Source organism: Astyanax mexicanus, chromosome 8 (genome assembly GCF_023375975.1).
Source record: "Astyanax mexicanus isolate ESR-SI-001 chromosome 8, AstMex3_surface, whole genome shotgun sequence".
In the NCBI taxonomy this organism is placed as follows: Eukaryota; Metazoa; Chordata; class Actinopteri; order Characiformes; family Acestrorhamphidae; genus Astyanax; species Astyanax mexicanus.
This window is the reverse complement of record NC_064415.1, coordinates 18,067,561-18,092,007: the sequence shown is the minus strand read 5'-3', so window position 1 is coordinate 18,092,007 and position 24,447 is coordinate 18,067,561. Positions and strand designations below refer to the sequence as shown.

The 24,447-nt window shown below is 37.6% G+C and overlaps 1 protein-coding gene across 4 annotated transcripts in view; it reads right to left on the bottom strand.

Annotated features, from left to right (window-relative positions):
- Positions 1–24,447, bottom strand: part of LOC103041990 (DNA polymerase nu) — a 96,659-nt gene that overhangs the window by 23,234 nt on the left and 48,978 nt on the right. For 3 of the 4 annotated variants that reach the window (XM_022678479.2, XM_022678475.2, XM_022678478.2), the window contains 4 exons: positions 15,131–15,188; positions 13,544–13,621; positions 3,946–4,057; positions 153–235 (listed from right to left, as the gene is read on the bottom strand). In XM_022678479.2, the coding sequence (XP_022534200.2) occupies positions 153–235; positions 3,946–4,057; positions 13,544–13,621; positions 15,131–15,188 (331 nt within the window). Of the gene's footprint in view, positions 1–152; positions 236–3,945; positions 4,058–13,543; positions 13,622–15,125; positions 15,189–19,486; positions 19,590–24,447 lie in introns of those variants that run through there. The other variant, XR_002651059.2, reaches the window with a different exon arrangement.

Below are 24,447 nucleotides of genomic sequence, written 5' to 3'. Positions count from 1 at the left end.
AAACTTATCCAGGCCTGGAAATTGCTATTTTCAGATTCCATATCTTTTCCAGGTTTTTCATGACCATCGGAACCCTGCGTAATGTAATGCAATGTAATGTAAACTCTGTGACACTGTGTGTGAGTGTGTATTATGGGTAGTGTAGTTCTCACCGGCTCCATAGACTACAGAGTAGACGATGCGTTTGGCGTGCTCTCTGTCCTCTGAACTCACAGTGTCCTTACTCACACCCTTCCTAGAGAGAGAGAGAGAGAGAAATAGACAGACATTGAGAGAGAGAGAGAGACAGTTATATAATGATGTCTTAGACAGCAGTGTTGGGCTGGAGGGTACACTGTGTGTAGTAACACTGAGCCAGACTTCAGCTTAAAGATGCTGCGCTGGATCAGGCCCCCCCAAGCACAACACCACCAGGCCAGCATTCACTCTGCATTGCATCACATTCAGCTTAGTACAGGCAATAACCAACACACACACACACACACACACACAGACACACGCACACACACCTTTTAACTCACATACAGCTACACTGATGGACTCACTGACAACTCAGAACAGAGACAAAAACACACACCATGTCAGCAATCATGTCCCACATCATGTGGACAGGCCTGTCACTGGCAGTTACTGTAACTGCAGGCACGCCACAGAATGCTTAGAATATGAGCATCACACATATCAGCTTGCATTTCTCTCTCTCTCAGTCTGTCGTTCTGTCTGTCTGTCTCTCTCCAGTCGTCTCCTTTTATGTACCCTCAGGCTGACATACGGACTGGTGCTGTCTGACACTGTGGCCTCTTGTCAGTCCACTTTCTCATTTCTTTACTTTTCTCACAGACAGCAGACTGTGGCGCACACACGCTTTATTTTTCAAGAATGTGAAGACATACAATGTGTTTTATATTTGAATATAGTCACTGTCATTCAAACACTTTGTGTTTTTAAATCAGAAACTTTGCAGTAGGGATATGAGAAAGATTTTTTGTTTGTTTTTTCAAAAAACACAGAATTGATTTTAATTATTAAGTTACATGTAAAGATTGGTGGCAGACGTTTTTTTTTTTGGTGTCGTGTTTAAACCCTGAGCACTAGACAGTAGTGTTGTGCTCCTTCTTTAAATCCCACTGTTCTGATTGGATAAAACGTTCATTTTTCTTTAAATCTAATACTATACAAACATGATTGTCTTTGTTTATATGTAAATTTAAACAATTTAAACAATCTCAATATATCACCCTGCTTACAGAAGCATGATATATTACAATAAATTGAATCATGAGCACTGTCTCATGTTACGCTTCATGTCACAGTTCTTGCCAATACACAGTGCTAATTTGAGGAAGAAGACAATCTTCCTAACTTTAAATGGAAATAAATGCAAAAATATATTATGAGTATATTTACTTGCCAGTTTGGAGGATTTCTATTGGTCAGTTCATAATGAAACATTTTTAAAGTTGTTTTTTTTATTGCAAAATATAACATTATTGTTCCAAATGTGGAAAAAAAAAGAAATGCCTTACTCGCATGGGAGCAACAATACGCTATTAACCAAGTATTCATATGTAATTCATGTCCTAATAACAATAATACAGCTCTGGAAAGAAATAAGAGACCATTAAAAAATGATGAGTTTCAGAGGTGGCATAAAGTTATCCAAAAGCAGTGTGTAAAACTGGTGGAGAAGAACATGCCAAAATGCATAAAAACTGTGATTAAAAACCAGGGTTATTCCACCAAATATTGTCTTCAATATTAATCTACACTGAATAAAATCAATTAAATAAAGAAATAGACATTACATATTATATAAGTGCTGTATTTGTGTGAGCTACACTCACTGTATTTAAGAGTTTAAATAAAGGTGATTAGTATAAAGGCACCATTAGCGCCACCTGTTGGACACAGTGGACCTGTGGAAGTGACTTCACCCTCAGGAACAGCCTTTAATACAGCATAAATACTGTAAATAGTTCCAATTCTTCTACTCCACACAAACACACACGTGTGTTAACGAGTACCGATAGTGTTTAGCGGAGGACCGGCCTGCTGGAGCAACGCGGCACAACAAAACAAAACACTGGTGAAGCTGCCGGGGGGTCACCATGGCAACAGCCGTGACAGCGTTTTTTTGAAGGGATGCTGAGATCTGGGCACAAAGGGCTGCTCCGCCCTCATTACAGAGCATGCCCAGAACACACTCATGGGTGACTGAGTTTGAGTGTAAGTGTGTGTGTGTGTGTGTGTGTGTGTGTGTATATACAGTCTGTCTCTGACTGAGTTGTTCTGTTTATGTGAGTTAATAAGCCGGCTTGTGTGCCGGCATATAGATGTGTGTGAAACAAATATTTGCCAATTTATCTTTGTATGTTTCAGACACTGGCTGTGTTTATGTGCATTTCATATAGTTTGTTTACAATCCGATCACTGGGTTATTTTTCCGATTTTGGTAATCAGATAAAGGGGAAATTTAGAGTGTATATACGTTTGCAATTGATTTACAATCAAACTGTAAACTCACAGAAAAAAACCTGATATAAACATACATTTGTAAAACCAAAACTTTAAACACATCTAGCAGAAATATATACATAAACAACATAAACATCAGCTTATATGTACAAGATGACCATGATTTTAATCCCCCAATTTTAGCATTACTTTAAAAGTGTTTTTTTTGCTATTTTGTGGTGCTGTGACTTTATTTTTTATATTTATATAATATTTCAGTTTCACAGTCGGTTTTTGCATATGCACAGACTGAGTAATGACTTTCCCACAGGGGAATTCTTTCTTGGGCTACCCAAGATTGCAATCGGCTGTATTGGCAATACAATACAATCACATAAGCCTTTCAGCAGACATAATAAAATGTAAGACTATACAATACAATGAACATGAACATAAAAGCCAGTAAAAAAAAAAAATACTAAAATAAATATAAAATAATTTAAGATCCCAATCCATATCCTATTTGATTGTATTTATATGTATCTTTATATTCTATATTTTATCTTTTTTAACTTTGTGTATTGTGTAACCTGCTGCTGGATGCCAAGAATTTCCCCCCGGGGATCAATAAAGTATCTATCTATCTGTCTATCTGTCTATCTGTCTATCTATCTATCTATCTATCTGTCTATCTATCTATCTGTCTATCTATCTATCTGTCTATCTGTCTATCTGTCTGTCTATCTGTCTGTCTGTCTGTCTATCTGTCTGTCTATCTGTCTGTCTATCTGTCTGTCTGTCTGTCTGTCTGTCTGTCTGTCTGTCTGTCTGTCTGTCTGTCTGTCTGTCTGTCTGTCTGTGTAACAGATAATGACTGAATAATTTAAGGATACTGCGGTTAAAAGTACAGTACCAGTCAAATGTTTGTACACACCATCTCATTCAAATATTTTTTTTTTTTCCTACACTGTAAATTAATACTGAAGTCATCCAGACTATGAAGGAACACAAGAAAACATGCTGTAAATTTGATTTTGATAAACAAAACAAAACACGAGTGGGTTGGGTAATTGGCTGTGTAAATTGGGGAGAAAATCTAAAATCTAAATCATATTTTGGTTTTGTTTACTATATACTATATATGTTTTTCTTTATAGTTTTGATGACTTTATTACTAACCTACAATGAAGAATATTTTTAAATAATAAAAAAAGAAACAGAATTACTGAATTACTAAAATACAGCTCTCTTTATAATATTTCTTAATCAAATAATTTGATTTTACTCTGATCTAAGAAATAGGAGTATGCTGATTACATGACTACTTGAATAATCAGATAGATATGAAAATTTGATTTAATCAGATACAGATAAATGCATGTAAACATGCTCACTCACTGTGGCTCATCACATTTTATCAGATCCTCTCTATACGTCTTTTTTGTGCTTATCTGTGTACACAAGTACAATTGTTAAGAAGTGTGTGCTCACCACTGAGAGGCCAGCATGGTGAAGACGTCTGCTTCAGGATTCTGGAAGATTCTCAGGAGCTCAGGGTCAGACGACAGATGAGCCAAAAGGCGTAGTTCCACCTGGCAGAAATCTACACACACAGATAAACATCAATTAATCATAACACATCCTTGTTTCTGCACTAATTGTCCATCCTATCAGATCTAATGACCACTGACATGATAGGAGCACTTTTTAGTTCTACAATTACAGAATGTAGTCCTATAAGTATTTCTATTTATACTTTATTATCCTCCTTTCACCCTCTTCGGGACCCCACAGAAGAGACCACCACAGAGCAGCTATTTATTATTTGGGTGGTGGATTATTCTCAGCTCTGCAGGTGCTGTCAGACACTGATATTTTTGCGGTGTAGTCTGTTTTGTACTGGTATGAGTAAGTTAATCAAACACAGCAGTGCTGCTGGAGTTCTTAAACACTGTGTTTAAGAGTTCACCAATCCCTGTCCTTTCTATTAGACACTCCCCTCTAGAAGCTTGTTGCATAAATTAAAATTTGACCATGGTAATATTACAACACTATTACACCTACAACCATGATATTTAGGAAACCACTTCAATTTCTGAATCAGTTTCTCTGATTTTGCTATTTATTGGTATATGTTTGAATAAAATGAACATTGTTTTTTTATTCTATAAACTACAAACAACATTTCTCCCAAATACAAATATTGTCATTTATAGTGTTTATATAGTTTATATAGTGTTTATTTGCATACAGTGAAAAATGGCTGAAATAATGCAAAGAAAACAAGTTCATATTCATAAAGTTTTAAGAGTTCAGAAATCAATATTTGGTGGAATAACCCTGGTTTTTAATTACAGTTTTCATGCATCTTGGCATGTTCTCCTCCACCAGTTTTACACACTGCTTTTGGATAACTTGCTGCAAAAATTCAAGCAGTTTAGGTTGGTTTGATGGCTGGTGATCATCCATCTTCCTCTTTACTATATTCCAGATTTTTTTTTCAATTTGGTAAAATCAAACAACTTACAGAGCCAAGTACAGTACAGTACAGTACAGAAGTGAAGTGGTTATAATGTTTTGGCTCAACAATGCAGATAATTATTTGCATAGGCAGGCCTTCTATTACACACACACACACACACACACATACACTCAATAAGTGCATGTTGTCATTCTGCCCAGACTACAGGCAGATACATAATTATCACCTACAGTATTTGAAGGGTTTTTTAAAGTCTGAGCGGGTGAGTGAGAGGAAGAACGACATCCAGCAAGAGAGGAAAAATGAGATTAGAGAGAGAAAGAGGAGAAAAGTGTGTATGGAATGAGTGTGTGTGTGTGTGTGCTGGCGGCGCCCCCCTTCTCTGTCAGCATGAACAGTAATCCTCCCAGCAGTCTTTCTGTCAGATAAAAGAGAATGTGAGAGAGGATGAGCTCACACTGCAACACCAACTGTGTGTGTGAGTGTGTTTGTCTGTGTGTGTGTGTGTGTGTGTGTATTGCTGCCTGCTGCGGGAATAGAGAGCTGACTCACCCTAACACTCACACACACACACACACATCCTTTGGTGTATCCCTCAAATAACCCAGGTATCCTCAAGAGAACGATATTCTTTTATTGCTTTGTTTTTAAATGCCTGTTTGAGGGACGGAGGGAGGCGAAAGAGAGGAAGAGAGATGGATGGATGGATGGATCCTCCAGAGGAAAATATTATTTTATTGCATTGTCAAACAGAGTCTATTTGAAGGACGGTGAGAGAGAGAGAGAGAGATAAATAGATGGAGATATATAGAGAGAAATAGATAATAGAAAAGGAAGAACCTATTGGCACCATGCCTAATTCCAGATGTGAGCTAGAAGAGTATAGAATGCTTCTTGTAGAAGCTCCTGCTATACTACATGTACATACACCATACTGGAGCAGTGGAACTGTGTTCTCTGGAATAATGATGTTCCCTCCAATACTTCTGGAATGACTTTGGAAGAACAATCACATTTCAAAAGTCTAGTTCTTAAACAATAGAGACAGTTAAGCCAACAAGAGAGAATACACTCTTTTTAAATTAGTTGATTTAATTCAGAATAAGAAAGAAAGAGAGAGAGAGAGAGAGAGAGGGGGGAAGTAAGGAGAGAGACTAAACTCTTCCAGGTGACTGGACCGATCGATCAGATAGTCATTATGTTGAAGTCAATGCAGATTTGTTCTGTAAAGAAAACAGCTGCAGATGTGAACAGAAACACTGCATTTATGTCCACACAGCTGGATACAGACCATTACTGTTCACTGAATGCAGACTGGTTGATGCACAAAGTGCGTAGTAGATGCAAAAAGAGTGTAGAAGAAACAAGCAAAAGAAAATGTATTTAACCCCTTAAAACCAGGACGAGGACTAAATCACATCAGCTTCAATCATTCATTCTTTACCTGCTTTACTGTTTGTATCATACAGTCATTTGCAACATATTTAACTTTATACTGTCATAAAAGTCATTACCACCCACAGTGGACAGCACAAAAGGTGATAATAATCATGACTGGCGGCATCTGGCTAGAACTGTCCATGCAAACAGTAAAGGGAATATCCCACAGGTCACTGCAGCATTCCTTAGATTCTATGGGAAAAGGCAAAATCATGAGACACAATGCTAGGAACATGTCCCATGATATATGGCACGTCATTGCATTTCTTTGTAAAAAAAAAAAAAACTCTTCACTCAAAACGGCATTTAATGCAGTGCAGTTAAAAAAAGGCAGCAGCTTCTACAGCTCATTCTTTTGATTTTTTACATTTTTTTTTTTATTTGGTAATTGATTGTATAATACAGTTCCACTTAAAATGATGAGTTTCTTTGATTTTACTAACTTAAAAAAAATCTGGAATATAATTAAGAGGAAGATGGATGATCACAAGCCATCAAACCAAACTGAACTGCTTAAATTTTTGCACCAGGAGTGTTATCCAAAGTTATCCAAAAGCAGAGCGTAAGACTGGTGGAGGAGAACATGCCACGATGCATAAAAACTGTGATTAAAAACCAGGGTTATTCCACCAATTATTGATTTCTGAACTCTTAAAACTTTATGAATATGAACTTGTTTTCTTTGCATCATTTGAGATCTGCATCTTTTCTGTTATTTCAGCCATTTCTCATTTTCTGGAAGCTGTCAAAAAGGGATGTTCGAGTGCTAACCCGGATTGTATCCAAAAAACATAAAACCACGGCTGCCCAAAACATGGCAGAATTCAATGTGCACCTCAACTCTCCTGTTTCCACCAGAACTGTCCGTCACCACAATAAATTATTGTGGTCTAAAACCAGGTGTTTCAGTTTCATTGTCCAACCCCTGTATGTATGCTTAACACACTAATTGCTAAGATGAATAGTTTTATTTTAAAAGCACATTTCTGTATCTGCTATTCTGTTAATATAAAAACACTAATAAATACACAAAACATATTGTTCGAACATCTTCATTACCACTATTGATACTGAACTGTATACGTAACACAACACTTCTGACAAGCTTTCATTACAGGCTAGAATCCGATCCCCCTATAAATGCCACTGGAGCTGTGGATTTTCTGGGTCATTCAGACAATAGCGAACCCCAGGTGCAGATCTATTTCAGGCTGGTATTTATGCTGGTCAGAATAGGCTTCTTATTGATTCATAATCAAAAGGGGCTCTAAAGATAGATGCAGTATTGAGTCAGTGTTTCCTGGGGGAGGGTCAAGTGAGCTTGGATATCAGCAGTCTAGCTTTACCCCACTTTCCTATTCCCCCTTTGCTCTTCTAATAATGGTGACTGTAAAACTTTAGATAGAGATTCAATATACATACTAACTAAACAGTAGGGGTGGGCGATATGGCTCTAAAATATCACAATATTTAATAGTATTTTCATGATAACGATATTTTTGGCAATATTATAAAACAAAATCAAGAATACACTACTGCAACAAAATGAAAATTACATTTTGTTATTGCATACGATATGATATGGCACATCCCTAACTGAGATACGCTTTACTCACTCAAATAAACAGTTTTCAAAAGAAACAGTAGATTTACTTCCAGTGCTCATTTGACTTAAAAAAAATGCTTTTTTTTATTGCAGTTTTGTTTACTTAGCTTAGCTTTACTTAACTCAGTTAAGTACCCCCCACCACCACCACCACTCAGCAGTGAGACCTGCTGAATTAGAAGTTCTTTATAGCATACACTACTTCATTTTTTTTTCCAACTGTCAACTCTGACTGCTAAAAAATTCTCCAGAATAGATCCAGCTAAAATAGTGCAGTGTCACTTTGTCTCTAGAAGGTTGTGATCTCTAATGTTAAGTAGCTTCAAGGACAACCGTGTACTGCAGTGTGTGTTGACTCCTGTTTGTCTGTGGTTGTTCTAGTCTTGTTTACTAGAGGGGAGTTCATGGATAAAATGAGGACAGAGTCATCCCTCGTTACCTGTGTGGCTGGTGGCCTCAATATCGCACAGTAAACTCCTCTCCACCCCTCTAATCTCTTCTCTTTCCTTCAGCTTTCCCCAAACTTTGTCCTCAAATGACCCCTCGATCCTCTGCTTTGTCTTGACCTGTCAACATGATGGTCTGCAGGCTGCTGATGGTGCTTTTGCTGAACCCTTTACATAAAAACTGCAAATCCCACGATTCCTTGCAGGATTTTTTTTCTCCCAAAAGCTCTTCAAGACTGCCTCAACAAAGACGTTTTCCTGGAAGCACTTCATAAAGCCCCGGAGGCCTGAAGAGCCCTGAGCTCTGTCCTATAATCAGAGAGTACCGGAATAATCGTGCCCTTGTCAGCGTGAGTTAGAGGCAGAGTACTGACCCAGAATCAGCTGCCAGGCTATTCTTACTGGGAGTTAATACCATTCACAGGCACTTAGTCTGGGTCGTAGCGGAGACCCTCTCACGCTGTTACACATGGAGAATTCAGCTGTTTCATTACTGCCTCTACACTGATCACATACTTCAGTGTTAGCATCACACACACCAGCAGATGTTTTAATACTCTGTGTGACCCTAAATTAATACTGTAGTGAAAGTTCAGTCGTTTTTTTTTTTTTATAATCTGTATAGGGCTGTGAATCTTTGAGATAACAGATAATCAGAAGAGATAAAGCAACAGAGATGCGCAGCAGAAACCGAATGAAGGCCTCAGACCCCGGCACAGCACTACCACGCCAATCACTGAATTGATTAGAGCATGTCCCTTGTGACTCACACGCACACTTGCGCCTTTGTCTGTATGCGCGGAACAAAAAAAGTTAATTGAGCTGCTAAAGAAACGTGCAGTAACGGGGTTTTGGAAATGGTAATGGTGTTATAGTTACAGTCAGAGTAATTAGTTAGTAACTAGTTACTAAAAAAAGTAACGACGTTAGTAATGCTGTTTATTTCAACGGCGTTATGCCCATCACTGGTTATTCTTCTAGGTAAAAAAAAAAGGTGTGTGTTTTGTGTCGTGTTCGGGTCAGTTCAGCAGAGGGCTGGCGTTATTTAGTGTGTGATGGACATTTTTTAATTTGCTATAATAAAATCAGGCACATTCATTCAGGAAGTGTGGGGAAACCCAGTCAGATATGGCTTTTAAAGTCGTGAAGTGCATCCAAGGCTTCAGTGACCAGTCTGACACTCCCCTTCACACTTTTTTATGTCCTGTCCTTTTTCTCTGAACTGTCTGTGACAGTTTTGGTACAGGTGTAGAACTGTGTAGAACTGTGAGTCAGCTGGGCCAGCTGAGGACAGAGAGGGTCAGAATGTTCTGTTCCTGAGCTCCTAGACTGATAATTATCTATTAGAAATTCCCAGGCTTATTAAAATTCAGAGATTTATTGTTCAGTAATTACATGCAATTACTTTACAGAATGCAAAACCTCTGAGGATTAGTAAATTATAATAGTGAAGAAAGGATGTCTGAGTCTGCAGATGTTTTCTCAGCTCATCTGTTGACTGTGAATTCATTACCTGACTTACTGAAGTGCTGTTTCTTCTGCTGTATTCTTTCACTTTGCCTACAATATTTTAAGTGTTTTTATTCTATCACTCCTCCTACCACTAGTGATGCTTTAACACCAAGAGGGTAAAGACTAGCACATGCCTCCTCCGATACGTGTGAAATCAGCCTAAAGTAGCACTGCCGACAAGCCAGCGTGATTGGAGGAAAGCGCAGCGACTCAGTTCCGATACATCAGCTCACAGATGGAGTGATGTGGGGAAAGAGCGCCATCTACCCACCCAAAGAGAGCAAGGCCAATTGTGCTCTCTCAGGGCTCTGGTAGCCAATGGCAAGCTACATGAACAGGATTCGAAATGGTGATCTCCTGATCATAGTGGCAGCGCTTAGCCTGCTGGACCACTCAGAGCCCCTTGTGTGATTTATTTTTACGGTATAGAAACCATATCAACATTTTGAGTAGTGTCAGAATCATATGACCATATAAAATAGGGCCTGACTGACACTGGTTTATAAGCTATAAATTATAAAGATATAAAGCTATAAAGCTACTATAAGTACACTGCATGGACAAATTATTCGGGACACCAACTCTTCTTTCAGTGTTTCTTCCAAAACCGTAAGTATAAAAAACGAGTATCTATCAGCACTGTCAGGAGAAGGCTTTGAACTACAATGTGGAGCAAGCTTCTCCAGCTAAACCCAAATGTATTAGATTAGATTAGATGGAGATCACAGTTTCACTGCTCAACAGTTAAATGCTGGAGAGCTTTATATCCCCCTAGCCCACAGCTACCATTAGGCATGGTGCAGAAAGCATTTGCTTGGCTGCTGATATAAGTGTTGTTTAAAATATTCAAATATGACTGTTAACCAAAGATGTGCTGAATCTTTAGCCACCAAAAATGTCTGTGGAAAATACAACAACAAACAAACAAAAAATACACAAATATAGACAAATATAGTGGCACACAGTAATCTGTGGGTTCAAGCACTGTGAGGCTTCATGAAGTTTTTGGCCACTTAGGCTGAAAGTGAGTTAGAAAGTTTTTTTGTTTTTAAAGACAAATAACACCAAAAAGGTCTATAGAAATGTGTCAAAACACTCAGAAAGTAATTCAAATGATGACAAAACAAGATTAAAAACGCTGTTTGTTTACTGTGTCCAAAATGGCACAAGTGGCACAAGTTCGCTGTTTGTATTAGACGAGCAATTTATAATAATCATGGTTCATTCTGAATATAAGGAGAGGGAGGACAAAACACTCAAGAAGCTCTCCACTACAGGTTTGATTTGATTTAAAAACATGTAAAATTTGAGTGAATTTAAACTGCCTGCGTGTTAAGTGATTTCTCTCACAGCTCTGGGAACTGTGTGTGTGTTTGTATGGTTTTGTTTGTTGTGCATGCATAGTAATTGTACATAAATCTTGGTTTTGCTAATGATGCTTTTTTATGGGCTTCTGTTTGGGTATATGTGCACAGCTCTGGAAAAAAATAAGAGATCACTTAAAAATGATGAGTTTCTTTGATTTTATTAAATTGAAAAACTCTGGAATATAATCAAGAGGAAGATGGATGATCACAAGACATCAAACCAAACTGAACTGCTTGAATTTTTGCACCAGGAGTGGCACAAAGTTATCCAAAAGCAGTGTGCAAGACTGGTGGAGGAGAACATGCCAAGATGCATGATAAATGAAAATAAATGCTTTAAATGATGTTTTGTTTGGAATTTTGGAGAAATGTTGTCTGTAGTTCACAGAATAAAACAACAATGTTCATTTTACTCAAATATATATCCATAAATAGCAAAATCAGAGAAACTGATTCAGAAACTCAAGTGGTCTCTTCATTTTTCCCAAAGCTGTGTATATACATATATGTGGGTGTGCAAGCATGTGCACTTTTTTGTTTGGCAGAATCTATGTCTAATGCAGAGAAAAAGTTAGTTTGTAAGGTTGTTTTTTTAACATGGTAATGAAACACGGGACAGAGGGGGGTTATGATTACATTGTATACTTATATTTGTACTATTTCTGTCAATTATGTATCTGATATTATGTAATATTCTTCTAATAAAGAAATATTAGGTTTGTGAGTTTGTGAGTTAAGGCAAAGTTAAATCAGGCAAATTAACAGTATTAAATGTACCTTTTAGTTCAGGATGCTGCTCTGCACAATTAATGCTTTCCCTCCTACTAATACATCTGATTCAACTGATCAGTTACTTATAAAGTCCTTTAACAGTGGGAGAAAAGCAGGGAAACCACTAAAATGTGCAACTTAGAGCATAGTGTAGAAAATACGTTCAAGGTTAATTGCTGTAGCCCTGCTCTGTTCACCATACCTGTCAAGTCTCCTGTTTTGGCCGGGAAAGTACCGTATTTTACTCCTCTTTCCCGCCGTCCTCCCGTATTAGTATTTTCCCGTAAATTTCCCGTATTATATTATGATTAAAAAATATATATTATTGAGGATACAGGGCACTGACCGCGCTGTGTCTCTTAACCAATCGTAGAGCCGGTTCAAGGAGAAAGTCCCGCCTTTCAGGAGAAACAGCCAATCAGCTTGCAAAGGAGAGTCAGTGTGGTGAAGCCCCTAGTCGCTGTGAGTTCAGGCAGCTAGTCGGAGCAGCTGATGTTAAAACATATCTGGATATTCAGCGATTTTTCTTAAAGAAAGGTAACGGTAGGCTAATCATGTAAACTGTGATGAGATTTTTCTGATAGCTGCTTAAAAATACTCGTCTCCGAAACAAAACACACAGATTAAACCTTTTAAAATAAAAAAATACAGCTTGTGACTCAGTTTAACTAGAAATGTGGAGAGGACCGAAATTAACTGAGCTGATCAGGGGTGGAGTGATCAAAAGAAAGAAGTATTAATTAAAAATTATTAATTGTGTAGGCCACTTAGGACAAATTTTTACTGATGGAATATATGTGTTCCATGTCCTTTTAGTAAAAGCTCATAATACTATTTTTAGGTCACCTACAGTCATTTTGCAGAATGTGTGCACCCTTTGTTCAATTTTAAATCTATTAAATAAATAAAAAATATATAATATAAAAGAGTGCATTTATGGCAAAAAGACATGAAATCTTAACTTTTTTTAATATCTAGAAAAGGATTTTTAATTTGGCTGTATTAAAAGAATGACATATGTAGGAATGTCCACAACACTTTAGATTCTGATAATCTAACTGTAGTGTGTAAGTGGTTCACTTGTGGTTATTTTAGATTTTTTGTAAACCTGTCTTAAAATGTAAGGGATACTGAACCTTCGTTGGGCTGGTGTGATGGCTTTAAGCGGACGGATGAAAATATCCCTTATTTTTAAATCTAAAACTTGACAGGTATGCTGTTCACACAGACAAACACATTCAACAGAAACACAGAAACATTAACTGACATCCTGAAACAGAAACACCTTCACACCTTAGTCATACATTAGATGTATTTTTAACCATTCCTTTTAACCATGTGCTTAAAACTCTGCAGGCACCCTACATTAGGACCCTCAGTGTCCCAGTTCAAGCTCCCTCTTCCACACTCACACTGTATTCTCATTCACCACTGAGTTTACACTGTATAAAGCACAGGAGCCCACCTGCAGAGAGGAAGCTCCAGCCCTCGCGGGGTATGAACATGGTGCGTGGATGAACAGTCACCAGCTCGGACTCTTTTCCTGCAGGTAACCAATCACAGACAACCTATTTTACATCCTCAAAAAAAGGATAACATATTAACATTAACATATCAGATGAAACATCTTCACGTGGTCAGCTCTGAGTTAAACACACTCTATAATTCATTCAGACCAGACTTACATGATTCATTAGGACAAGCTCAGAATCCACAAAAACAAGAAAGGGTTTATTTGGACCACAGTAGAGAATGTGGAAAGGGAACAAAGCAAACCCAGTGAGGGAGAAAGATAGGAAGTGAAGGCACTGCATGAGGAGACTCAGAGGTGTGTGTGTGTTTATTTGTGTGTGTGTGTGTGTGTGTGTGTGTGTGTGTGTGTGTGTGTGTGTGTGTGAAGTGATGGAATCTCACACACTGTTCCAACACATCAATGCCTCTGAGACAATGATGTAGGACTGCTGTAAAACACAGGGCCGAAACAAAGGGCAAGGACAGGTACGGAGTGAACAGGAGAGAAAGAGAGAGGGGGCAAACGAGCAGAGAGAGCACGAGGGGAGGTGGGCAGGTTGGCTTGGGGTGAGGTTATTATTAAGGATGAAAACATAAAAATAAGGAGAGGAAGTAAGAGGAAGAGGCGGGGGGAAGTTGACTGAATGGAAGTTTGGGTGCAGAGAGACTTTGATTTCTGTGTTTATGAAATGTGGAGCATTAAGACAAGAGACACCTGTACATGACTCTCCTCTACTTCACACTGACTCACTGTGTACCTGAGCTTGATCTCTACAGATATTTGTTTAGGAATATACTGAATATTTGGCAACCAATAATGCAAAAAAAAAAAAAACATTATCTAACTCTGACTTGTTTATTTTAATTTATATTTCAGTATTTTCTCTAAAAGAGGAGCAGAGGAGTGGCAGGTTCACACTCCACAACACCCTTTACCATGGGATACCCTTCTAGAGCTGCACGATATTGGAAAAAAACATTTACATTGCAAATTTTCTTTTTTTGACGATATATATTACAATATTAAACAATGCAGGGTTCATGACGCCCATGAGCTGTGAACAAAACAACAGAAAACATCCCTTTATCAGGCATTTAAATGGCTTTTTAAAAGGTAAATAAGAATCTTTCTAGGATTAAAAGTGTGAATTCAGCTGTAACTGAAAATATCTGCGCTAAAACTGTGCCGGACTGAGGTGCACAGCTTTCAACTGTGGATGGAGGCCATGCGGTTACCTCGTGTTTACTTCTGCACAATAACCCCCCCTCAACCCCTCGCACTCCCCCTCCGCCTCCCCTTCGTGCTTCTCAGGCAGCAGCAGCCTGTCACTCACACAGACACAGAGACAGCGCTGTGCATCTACTTCCTGTGTCAAGAATCAAAACATTGCAACATGACATGTATGCACACATCGCAATGACGATGCTTAAACTAAATATCGTGCAGCCCCACAACCTTCCTCTAGTCGTGAACATGCAAACCAAAGGGATAGGGATGCAAGGGTTAAGATGGGACTGGGCCTTGATTTGAATCATTTACCTTCAACACTCTGCTTCTTGGTGATCTGTATTGGCTGCTTTGGGAGAGCTTGAAAGTTCTGGAAAAAAAAAACAGAACAGAGAGAGAGAGAAAGAGATAGTGAGAGAGAGATAGAAATAAAGGGAAAGAGAGAGAGAAATAAAGAGAGAATTATTCATTTATTCCTCTTGTTTGAAACACAGTAAGCGACACAGCTCTGCGCAGCAAGCCTTGGACAGGACATACGCAGTAAGAAGACTTCTAATTTATCCCTGGTTTAGCGACCTAGGGAACTCAACAAAGCTTTTAAATCTCCAAAACATGGCGCGCACACAGGGGGGCTAAAATGACTGGAGCGTGAATGAATAAAGGAATAAAGTGGCTGCAGAGTGATTCTGAGAAAAAGGTCAAAGCACACCATATGAGGAATGTTTCATAACGTTTTTTTTCTGCTGTGTGACAGCTCATTACTGAACAACACTTAAGCTTGTATAAAATGTTAAAACAGGCCTAGTACATCTGCAGGAAGAAGCGTGCCAGTCCAGTTGTGTAAAACAGGGCCTCTGTGAGAGACCTGCATATATGAGTTTATGTGAGGCTGTATATGGGAGATATGGGAGTAAAAGAGTGTGAGCCTGTGGGAAGGTCACCTCTGTACTGCTCCTAGCAGTTTATCATAGCTTTAAACTAGCATGCTGGGAGAGACGTGATTGACGGCTACAAGACCGACCTTTCACTCACATTCACACACAAACCCCCTGCTGTATCTCTATCACTAGCTTAGTAAACAGTGTAATAAATAACAGGTTATAACACACATTCCCTTCTGAAAAACACATTCTAAACTGCATGTAACAATCAGCACGGTCTTATTAAATTATTAAATTGACTTCAGGTGCTGTATGTTTACTGTATGATTTTTAGAGGTTGGTGTGGTGCAGTGGATAACACCACCACCTGCTAATGAGCTACCATATGGGAGACTGGGTTCAAATCCAGATCTGGGTGACTGTGCTATACTGAACAAGCATCAGCTAAATGTAAAAAAAAAAAGAAAAAATGTAAATGATTTGCTGTGTACAGTTGAACCTTCAGGTACCCTTCTAATTTAAATAAGCATTATCTATTACTTTAACTTAAAATAAACAGATTCATAATCAGGTAAAAATTCTGAGTGTAATAGAGAGAAACTGTTTACTGTATTAGGTAACACAAAACCTAAAAAACCCCAAAATTGCATAAAGTTGTGTATATTGTTGTACTGTGCTATATGCTGAGTGATAAAGTGTGTAAAATATTGTAATATTACTCTTTCATGACAATCAATCATGGATGGGTAGTAGCAGAATACATGTATATATATATATATATATATATATATATATATATATATATATATATATATATATATATATATATATATATATATATATATATATATATATATATATAAAAACACAAATTAAACCAAAACAACCATGAATAACAAAAAAAAGTAAGTAAGTAATTCAATTAATCTGTTGTCATCCTAAAACATATGACTACTTTTATTGTTGTACGTAATTGAGTGAGTTAATTTATATGGAGTCTGACCAAAGGAGGATGGGTCCCCCTCCATATACGAAGCATCGCTCCTCTTAAGGTTTCTTTCTTCAGTTCTGAGGGAGTATCTCCATGCCTCTGTGTCGTTCTATGTTCTATGTTTCATGTTTTGTCTGATTCTCTGTGATTTCAGTAGTAAAAAGCGCTATATGAATACATTTTATATGAACTTGATTTGAGCGTGCATATGTATTGTGAAAGGGCACTGTTTATTTGATTTGTTTTGACTGTCTCTTTTTAATGGCATGGTTTGATCTAGAATTTCATAGAAAAATGCTAGAATATAGCTAGAATGAAAAAGTATATCATTATCCAGTGTAACTTACTTACTTAGAAAAAATGAGGCAGTTTCAACATTTTTATGAAAAATCTAATATTATTAAGAGGTAAGGTGAACATTCAGATATTGTGAACAGATTTATGTATCAGTGAAAAAAACAGGTGTTTGACCAATAAGGATGCTCTTTGAGAAGCTTAATTAACAGCTGCAGCAGAACAGCTGCAAAGCATGATGAGCAGAGCTAAACAACAGAAACACACTTTCCTTTTTCTGGAAAGTTCAGACGATTAATTAATCTCTAACACAGATGTTTCAAGTACATGTGGGATATGTAATTTGATCATGAAGTGTTACCTCAGGGGGCAGCTTGAGAACACCCACACTTATAACTTATAAGTTGTGAGGTGCTATCTTGTGATTGAGGCTAGCATGTAAGTGGATGAGACATTCCATTTCCTACGCTGTGTTGGAAATTAATTTTCCTGAACGTAACCCAAGTCATGTGGGTACACGGAATATGCAATGCAAAAAGCATTACTGTCCACAGTGGACAGAGCAGTGGGTGGTAATAATGGTGGCCGGTGGTGTCTGGCTAGACTTGCCCCTGCCAACAGGATTCAGGCATTCTACACATCTGTAGTAGGAGGTGAGGACTGCGCTCCTGAGTCCAGCTCATCTCAGCCTCCTCAAGTGACTTTGCAAGAAATCACATCCACATTCAATGCAGGAGACCTGACACACATATCCTGCAGGTCAGTGCAGCATTCTTTAGTTTCTATAGAACATGGCAAAAGTCATGGGATGCAGTACTACTTCTTGCGTATACTAATGCTATTCTATTTTTATTATTCTGAGTTCAATAAAAAAACAAAAACAAATATTGATCATTACATGTCTAGTATTCTAATTCTACTAGTCCATAACATGTTGCTCTCCATAAAGCAGCGCACTGTTCTCCAGGCAGTGTTAGAAAAAGTACACGTATTTAATGTGTACTGCGGACTGAAACCAGCCCCAGGTGGGGGAGCACAGTGACACGCCGCAGCACGGCCGTAATGACTGTGCCAGAGAAAGGGGAGTTTAAGCTGGTCTCAGGTCAGTGTGAGCAGAGGCTCTGCTGTCAGAGTGTGATAAATGCCACCAGTGCCTCAGAGAGGAAGAACGGCTAATGGCTGCAGCAGCAGCTCTCTGCTTGGGTATGAGTATCTGCATCGATCTACAGCAACACAACACCTTCTCTCAGGCAGAGCGAGGGGGACAGAGAGTGGGGGGACAGAGAAAAAGGAGAGAGAGCTGACAGCATTGTGTGTGTGCCTGTGTGTGTGTGTGTGTGTGTGTGTGTGTGTGTGTGTGTGTGTGTGTGTGTGTGTGTGTGTGTGTGTGTTTGTGTAAGGATCCAGAATTGATCAGAGCTGGATCAGGCTGGATTTTACGCTTTGTCCTGTTCTCTTTCTAATCCAGCTTAATACAAGTGAGACAGCACTGCACATACTTTGATAACAAGCATATTTCCATATTCTCTCCCCTCCCTCACTCACTAGGGCTTTGCACGGAGAGGAACTTGGCAATAAAATATGCGTCACAAAAGGGCTATGATTTAATATAACACAATATACTGTAACAAATTTTAGGAAAACTCTCATTGTATAAAAATACTATCATATCTATAGAATCAGAACAGTGGCATGTAAAAACAGACTGCCCTCTAATGTGTGGTATTTAAACACAACACTAAATGAACTGCTGTCTGCCAGCAAGCTTTGCACGTAAACTAATAATTAGCAATCAATACTGTGGTTTGTAAACATTTTCTTACACCCCTATACCTCACACTGGTCATCAAAACACCAGAAAGATGAGCTCAGAGGCTAGACAAACTTCATCTGTATGTTTCACCAATCAGTCACAACACAAACACACACACACTTTCACCACACTCTCTTCATCATAAACAGGGCTGTTCTTGTGTGAAGGTGATTTCGCATTTTTCCCTGCTGCTTTAGTCCATGCACAATCCAACTGTTTAATTATTCAGCAGAAAAAGACAGAGAGAGGAGAGAGAAAAATGAGGTAAAAGAGAGAGAGACAGAGAGGCAAAGAAAGTAAGAGAGAGACAGAGAGAGAGAGAAAGACAGAGAGAATAAGAGAGTATAAGAGACAGAGAGAAAGAGAGACAGAGCGAGACAGAGAGAAAGAGAGAGTAAGAGGGACAGAGAGAGAAACTATGAGAGAGAAATAGAGAGTAAGAAAGATAGATAGAGAGACTAAGAGAGACAGAGAGAAAGAGAGAGAGTAAGAGGGACATAGAAGAGACAGAGAGAAAGACAAAGAGAGACATTGATAGAAAGTAAGAAATGAAACAATACAGTTATATTATCATTACAAACTGTGTGAATGTTAAAATCCATCTATGTCCATTCATGACTGTCTGTATGATGCAGGTGTGTGTGTGTGTGTGTTGACATTATGACTGTGTGTAATGTGCATACACACACATGCAGAAATATGCAGTCATGGATGGAACCTTGCCAGGATGAGAGAAGGGTGGACTTCAGCCTGCAGGATTTCTCCTCCTTAGCATATGCTGCACTAGAAACACTATCAGTACACACACACACACACACACACACAGAACATTAGTCATGTTCTAATATAATTGCTTTTTGCAATATCCTAAAGGAGTGAAACATAAATGTATCCAGAGAAACTGTTATTAAATATGCTTGGGTTAAAATGTAAATTGAGATATATGATCAGCTATTGCTGATTTGAGTGATCCAAACTCAGTTATGCAGCAACACACAGACATTCCAGAGACTTACCATCTAGCTTATATTTTATCTTGCTAACTCAATTACCATATATTACAGGCTGGGCTTCAAATATTACTGAATTATAACAACAATATATTAAAATAAGAACTAGTGTGTAGAGGGGCAGTAAATCATCAGAAATCACACACTAAGTGTTTTGATGCATTTTTTTTTTGCTTGACAAATTCAAAACCGACAATTCACTGACTACACAAAACTTTTGCATTCATTTTTCATGATGAACGTGAGCATGATTTTCATTTACTGATGACAAATCTGAAGCAGAAAGATCCACAAAGAAGCAGCAAACAGCTATAACAGCTGAGACAATAATTTTTTTTACCTCCTCGAATGAAAACTCCTAACTGAAGGTCTACATTTCATTCACATATAGATTGCTTTTGGCTACACAGTTCTTGGCTACTTATGGAGTCAACTGTACTGTAGCTCTGCTGAGTTTCACTTCTAGCTCTAAGTTTTGTTTCCCTCTCATCTCTAGTCAGCTCTGCACTTAGACTCCAGCGCACTCTCTGTTCCCAGGCGGTCTCAGTGGAGCTCTGCATAGCACACTGAGCTGCAGTTCCCTTCAGGCTGAGCTGAAGTTGGAAGCAACCAGTCATTACACAATATATATATATATATATATATATATATATATATATATATATATATATAAAAGTTAAAATTATATTTAGACATATATTATATTATATTATCTGCATCAACAGCTTTCTATATCCTTCATATAAGTCATTTTGGAGCTTATCTATTGGTCAATTGTTATTGTAAATTATCATACAATCTAAAGAACAACTACCCAAGAGAAGTTTATTTTACGTAATGAAGGATGACATGATTTTGTAATGCTAATGTTGCTTTAACTAAAAAAAAAAAAAAAAGGCAATTAGCAACTTTTTTATATGGGTTAGAACCTAGGCTCTGATTCCTGGGGTGTTAAAATGGCATGACAGTCTTAGTAAAGGGCACAAATTTTATAATAATAATAATAGTTAAAAGAACACATTTATTTTTATAGAATAGTTCATTTAAATAAAGTCTATATTTAAATGTACAGGACTGAATTACTTCTAAATTTTCAATAATGATAAAGAAAGGAAAATTAACAAGTTCTGGTCTTTACTGAGAAATTTAGCATCAGTCCCTCAACATGGTATTTTCTGTGTGACTAAATGATTTATGAATCTCCAACAGCACATCAAATTAGGGAAAAAAAACTAATTTACATAAATTTATAACAGCCTTGTCCAAAGGGTTTTGGCCTCCACAATCCCCTGATCAAACCTAAATAAACTGAGATGGTGATTTAAGGGTGATTTGGAATGAGCTGGAGCTTCACAGCGTGAAGGAAAAGCAGTAACTATTGTTCAGCACCTCCAGAAACTCCTTCAAGATGCTGAGAAAACTATTCCAGCTGACTCTCCCTCATGAAGACACTGAGATTAAAATACCAAGAGTGTGCAGATCTGTCCTCAAAGCTTAATGTGCTACTTAGAAGAATCTAATATATATAATATTTCTGCATGTATAACCTGTATAACCTTAATGCCTTAATTATTAAATTAACTATGGAACAAAAATATCAATAAAATACTGTGAACATGTAGAATACAGGTCTGATTTGCATGTCTTTCATATCAATACTGTTGAGGTCAATATTGCGCTTTGCTAATATTTGAATAAAACTTCATAACTGTTACTACTGTGGAATGTGAGTGGGGAGAATAAAACTAAATTCCACATAACAATATTATCAGCTAGAGAAACATTAACTTCCACACACAAACAAGAAATAAACAAACACAGACGTAGCTGTCATAACCACATCACACACACACACAGATCTGGCCAGAAACATTGATAGTGACACAAAAAGCTAAGCACGTTTCCACACATTTCTAGAACACACAGACACACACGGGGACAGCAGCGCTCTCTCATTAGCAGTGAGTAATGATGCTGTCAAAGTCCAGTACTCTCTCTCTCACTCTCTCTCTCTCTCTCTCACACGCCAGTTTAACTATAGTGATTCAGGGCCCAGTTAGGAAAAATGAGGGACAGAGTAAAGGCTATGCAATGAAGAAGAAAGGATCAAAGCACAGACTGTGACTAAAATTTGAGTTTGATTTTTTTTTTTTTTGCCTTTTTTACGTGCTTTTTGATGTAACTTGAAATTATTCAATTATTATTCATTATATTCATTAAACAATGTACAATACATAATTCTGAAGGAAATAAACACAAGTATTTACTCCGTCACTATAGATATGTAAATACGAGACTGGCCTCACTACATAACTGCTGACCAGAGTCTGCTTTAAATTAAGGTTAAATATTTGTTGCATTTTTTGTCAAAAGAGTCTAAGATTTCATTTAATTGTGTAGTTTTAATTTATATAAGTATATATTTGCTATATTTAACTCCAATGTGATTTTAATTATAATTTCTCTTCAAAAGAAGGAACTGAATTATTATACTACTAAATCATTATTAAAACAGTAAAATAAAATGTTTTTATAAATAACCGTGATTTTAATAGCTATTATTCCTGGGACAATATCTATATAATTGGAACAGGCTTAGTCCTGTTCTTAAAGCTCACCTTCCGTCGTTTTTTCTTTCATTTTAAAATGTCTAGTTGTGGTCTCTAGTATGAATGAATGACATGTGAGCCGTTTTTGTAAAAAAAAAGTGCTCAGGTGTCTCTGTATAGCTCTTTTTTAATGGACTGTTTTAGGGGGGTGTCCAAAATGACCGGATTCCAGCTTTGCTCATGAATATTCATACATGCAAACAGCATGCAAATATCTCTCCTCTTATTGGCTAGGAGCACTGTGACGCCCCTCCACCGCTCTGCCGCTCACTGCCTCCCACCTCCTAACTGATGAGCGGTGATGTTGCGTCGCTTCAGCTCCGCCTCTGGGAGTTTCTCGAGCCAAGGTGGGCTGGTCTGTGAGTTTCTGCCTACGTAGGCAGAAAGATAATTCAAAATTCACCCGTTTTTCAGAGGGGGGGAGGGGGGATTTCTTTGCTTAGCTCCTGCAGACAATGGGGGCTGCAAAACAGTTTAATGTGCAGGTGTACACATTCAACTCGGAGAGACCTACTGTATTCCACAAAAAACAAGAAAAATCGGATTTTCGCGGAAGGTGAGCTTTAAGATCTCTGAATGAACCCTGTGGAATCTGGTATAAAGTTATAGCACCTCCCTTTCTTAAAATATTAATCATAAATGATTAAAAACAAAGCATACAAAATACAAAGAAAAACGTACAGAACAATTCTTATTCAATGTGTTTTTTTGCTGCCATCACTAAATGCTGTTCATTTACAGTCCAGTCAGAGAAACTTATAACTATTTTTTTTTTAACTAATTGTTTGAACTAATTTTGATAACACTGAGTTAACACTAATGTACTGCTGCTCTGCTGCTATTGTCAAGAAAAAGGAAAAACTGAAACATGCTTGTGGCCCAATCATATTGTATTATATTGTATTATTCCAATAAATATCAGTCTCTGGGACCCATTTGGTCCCAGGGCCGGATTTTGGACGCCCCCTGCCTTAAGCCTGGAACATTAAGGTCAAATAAACTCTTCTTCCTATTTCAAAAGTATAACTTTCACATGCTATTTTTCAGGTGCGTGTGTGTGTGCGTGTGTGTGTGTGTCTGTGTGTGAATGTGACTGAGTGCAGTGACAGTTTAGCTCTAGGTGATGATGACTGCGTCAGTGTGCTTACAAAGACCGATGACTGGGGCGAAAATAAAGAAGCTTGGGTCAGCTCCCTTTGTAACTGCTGACAACACACACAAAAACACACACACAATCAATACACATCAGTCACTCAGTACACAGCTTCTCTCTTCCTCTGTGACCAGGTTCAGCGTTATTTTCACTTTTGATTGTAAATGTGTCAGTCTATGAAGTATTTACAGAAAAGCTCAGAAACCAACATGTCTGAACACGTTTCTAAATCAAAAAGCACCATGTCTTTTGATTTCTGACTGATTATCATTTTAATAGAAGTGCAGAGAGGTCCAAATTTAAAACAATTGTTTGACAAAAAAAGAATATTACCATGATTTGTCGAAACCAAGACAGATAACAGGCGAAGTTATCCAATCCTTGCTAAAAGAAAAAAATATCTGGACAGTCATCTGCATAAATCCATTTTCATGTTTTCAAGTTTATTTGTTTAAAAAGTCTCTCGTAAAACAAAGTAAAGCAAGTTTCAATCAAGTTCCAAAAATTAAAATCTTCAAATCAAATTAAACTCAATGTAGTGCTCGGTGTAGTGAATTGGGTGGTATCAACTGGTGGTATGAAAATTAATATTTTAGATTACATTTATATTTTACTTTAATTACAATTAATGAAAAGTTATTTTAGTTTAAAAACTATAAAGTAGGTATATTTTCACACCTATAGGTTCATTTGCTCTGGTCCAAATCAATTATTACATATTCGTAATCTTGGGATTTTCCTCCTGATTTGGTTTGTTTTCACACAGTTGAAAATCCATGTGCACCATGTGCAATATGTCAGATTAAAGCTGGCTATAAGAACCATTTACTAGTCAGATCACATTCTCACCACAAATAAATGTTCCAGAGCTCATTTAG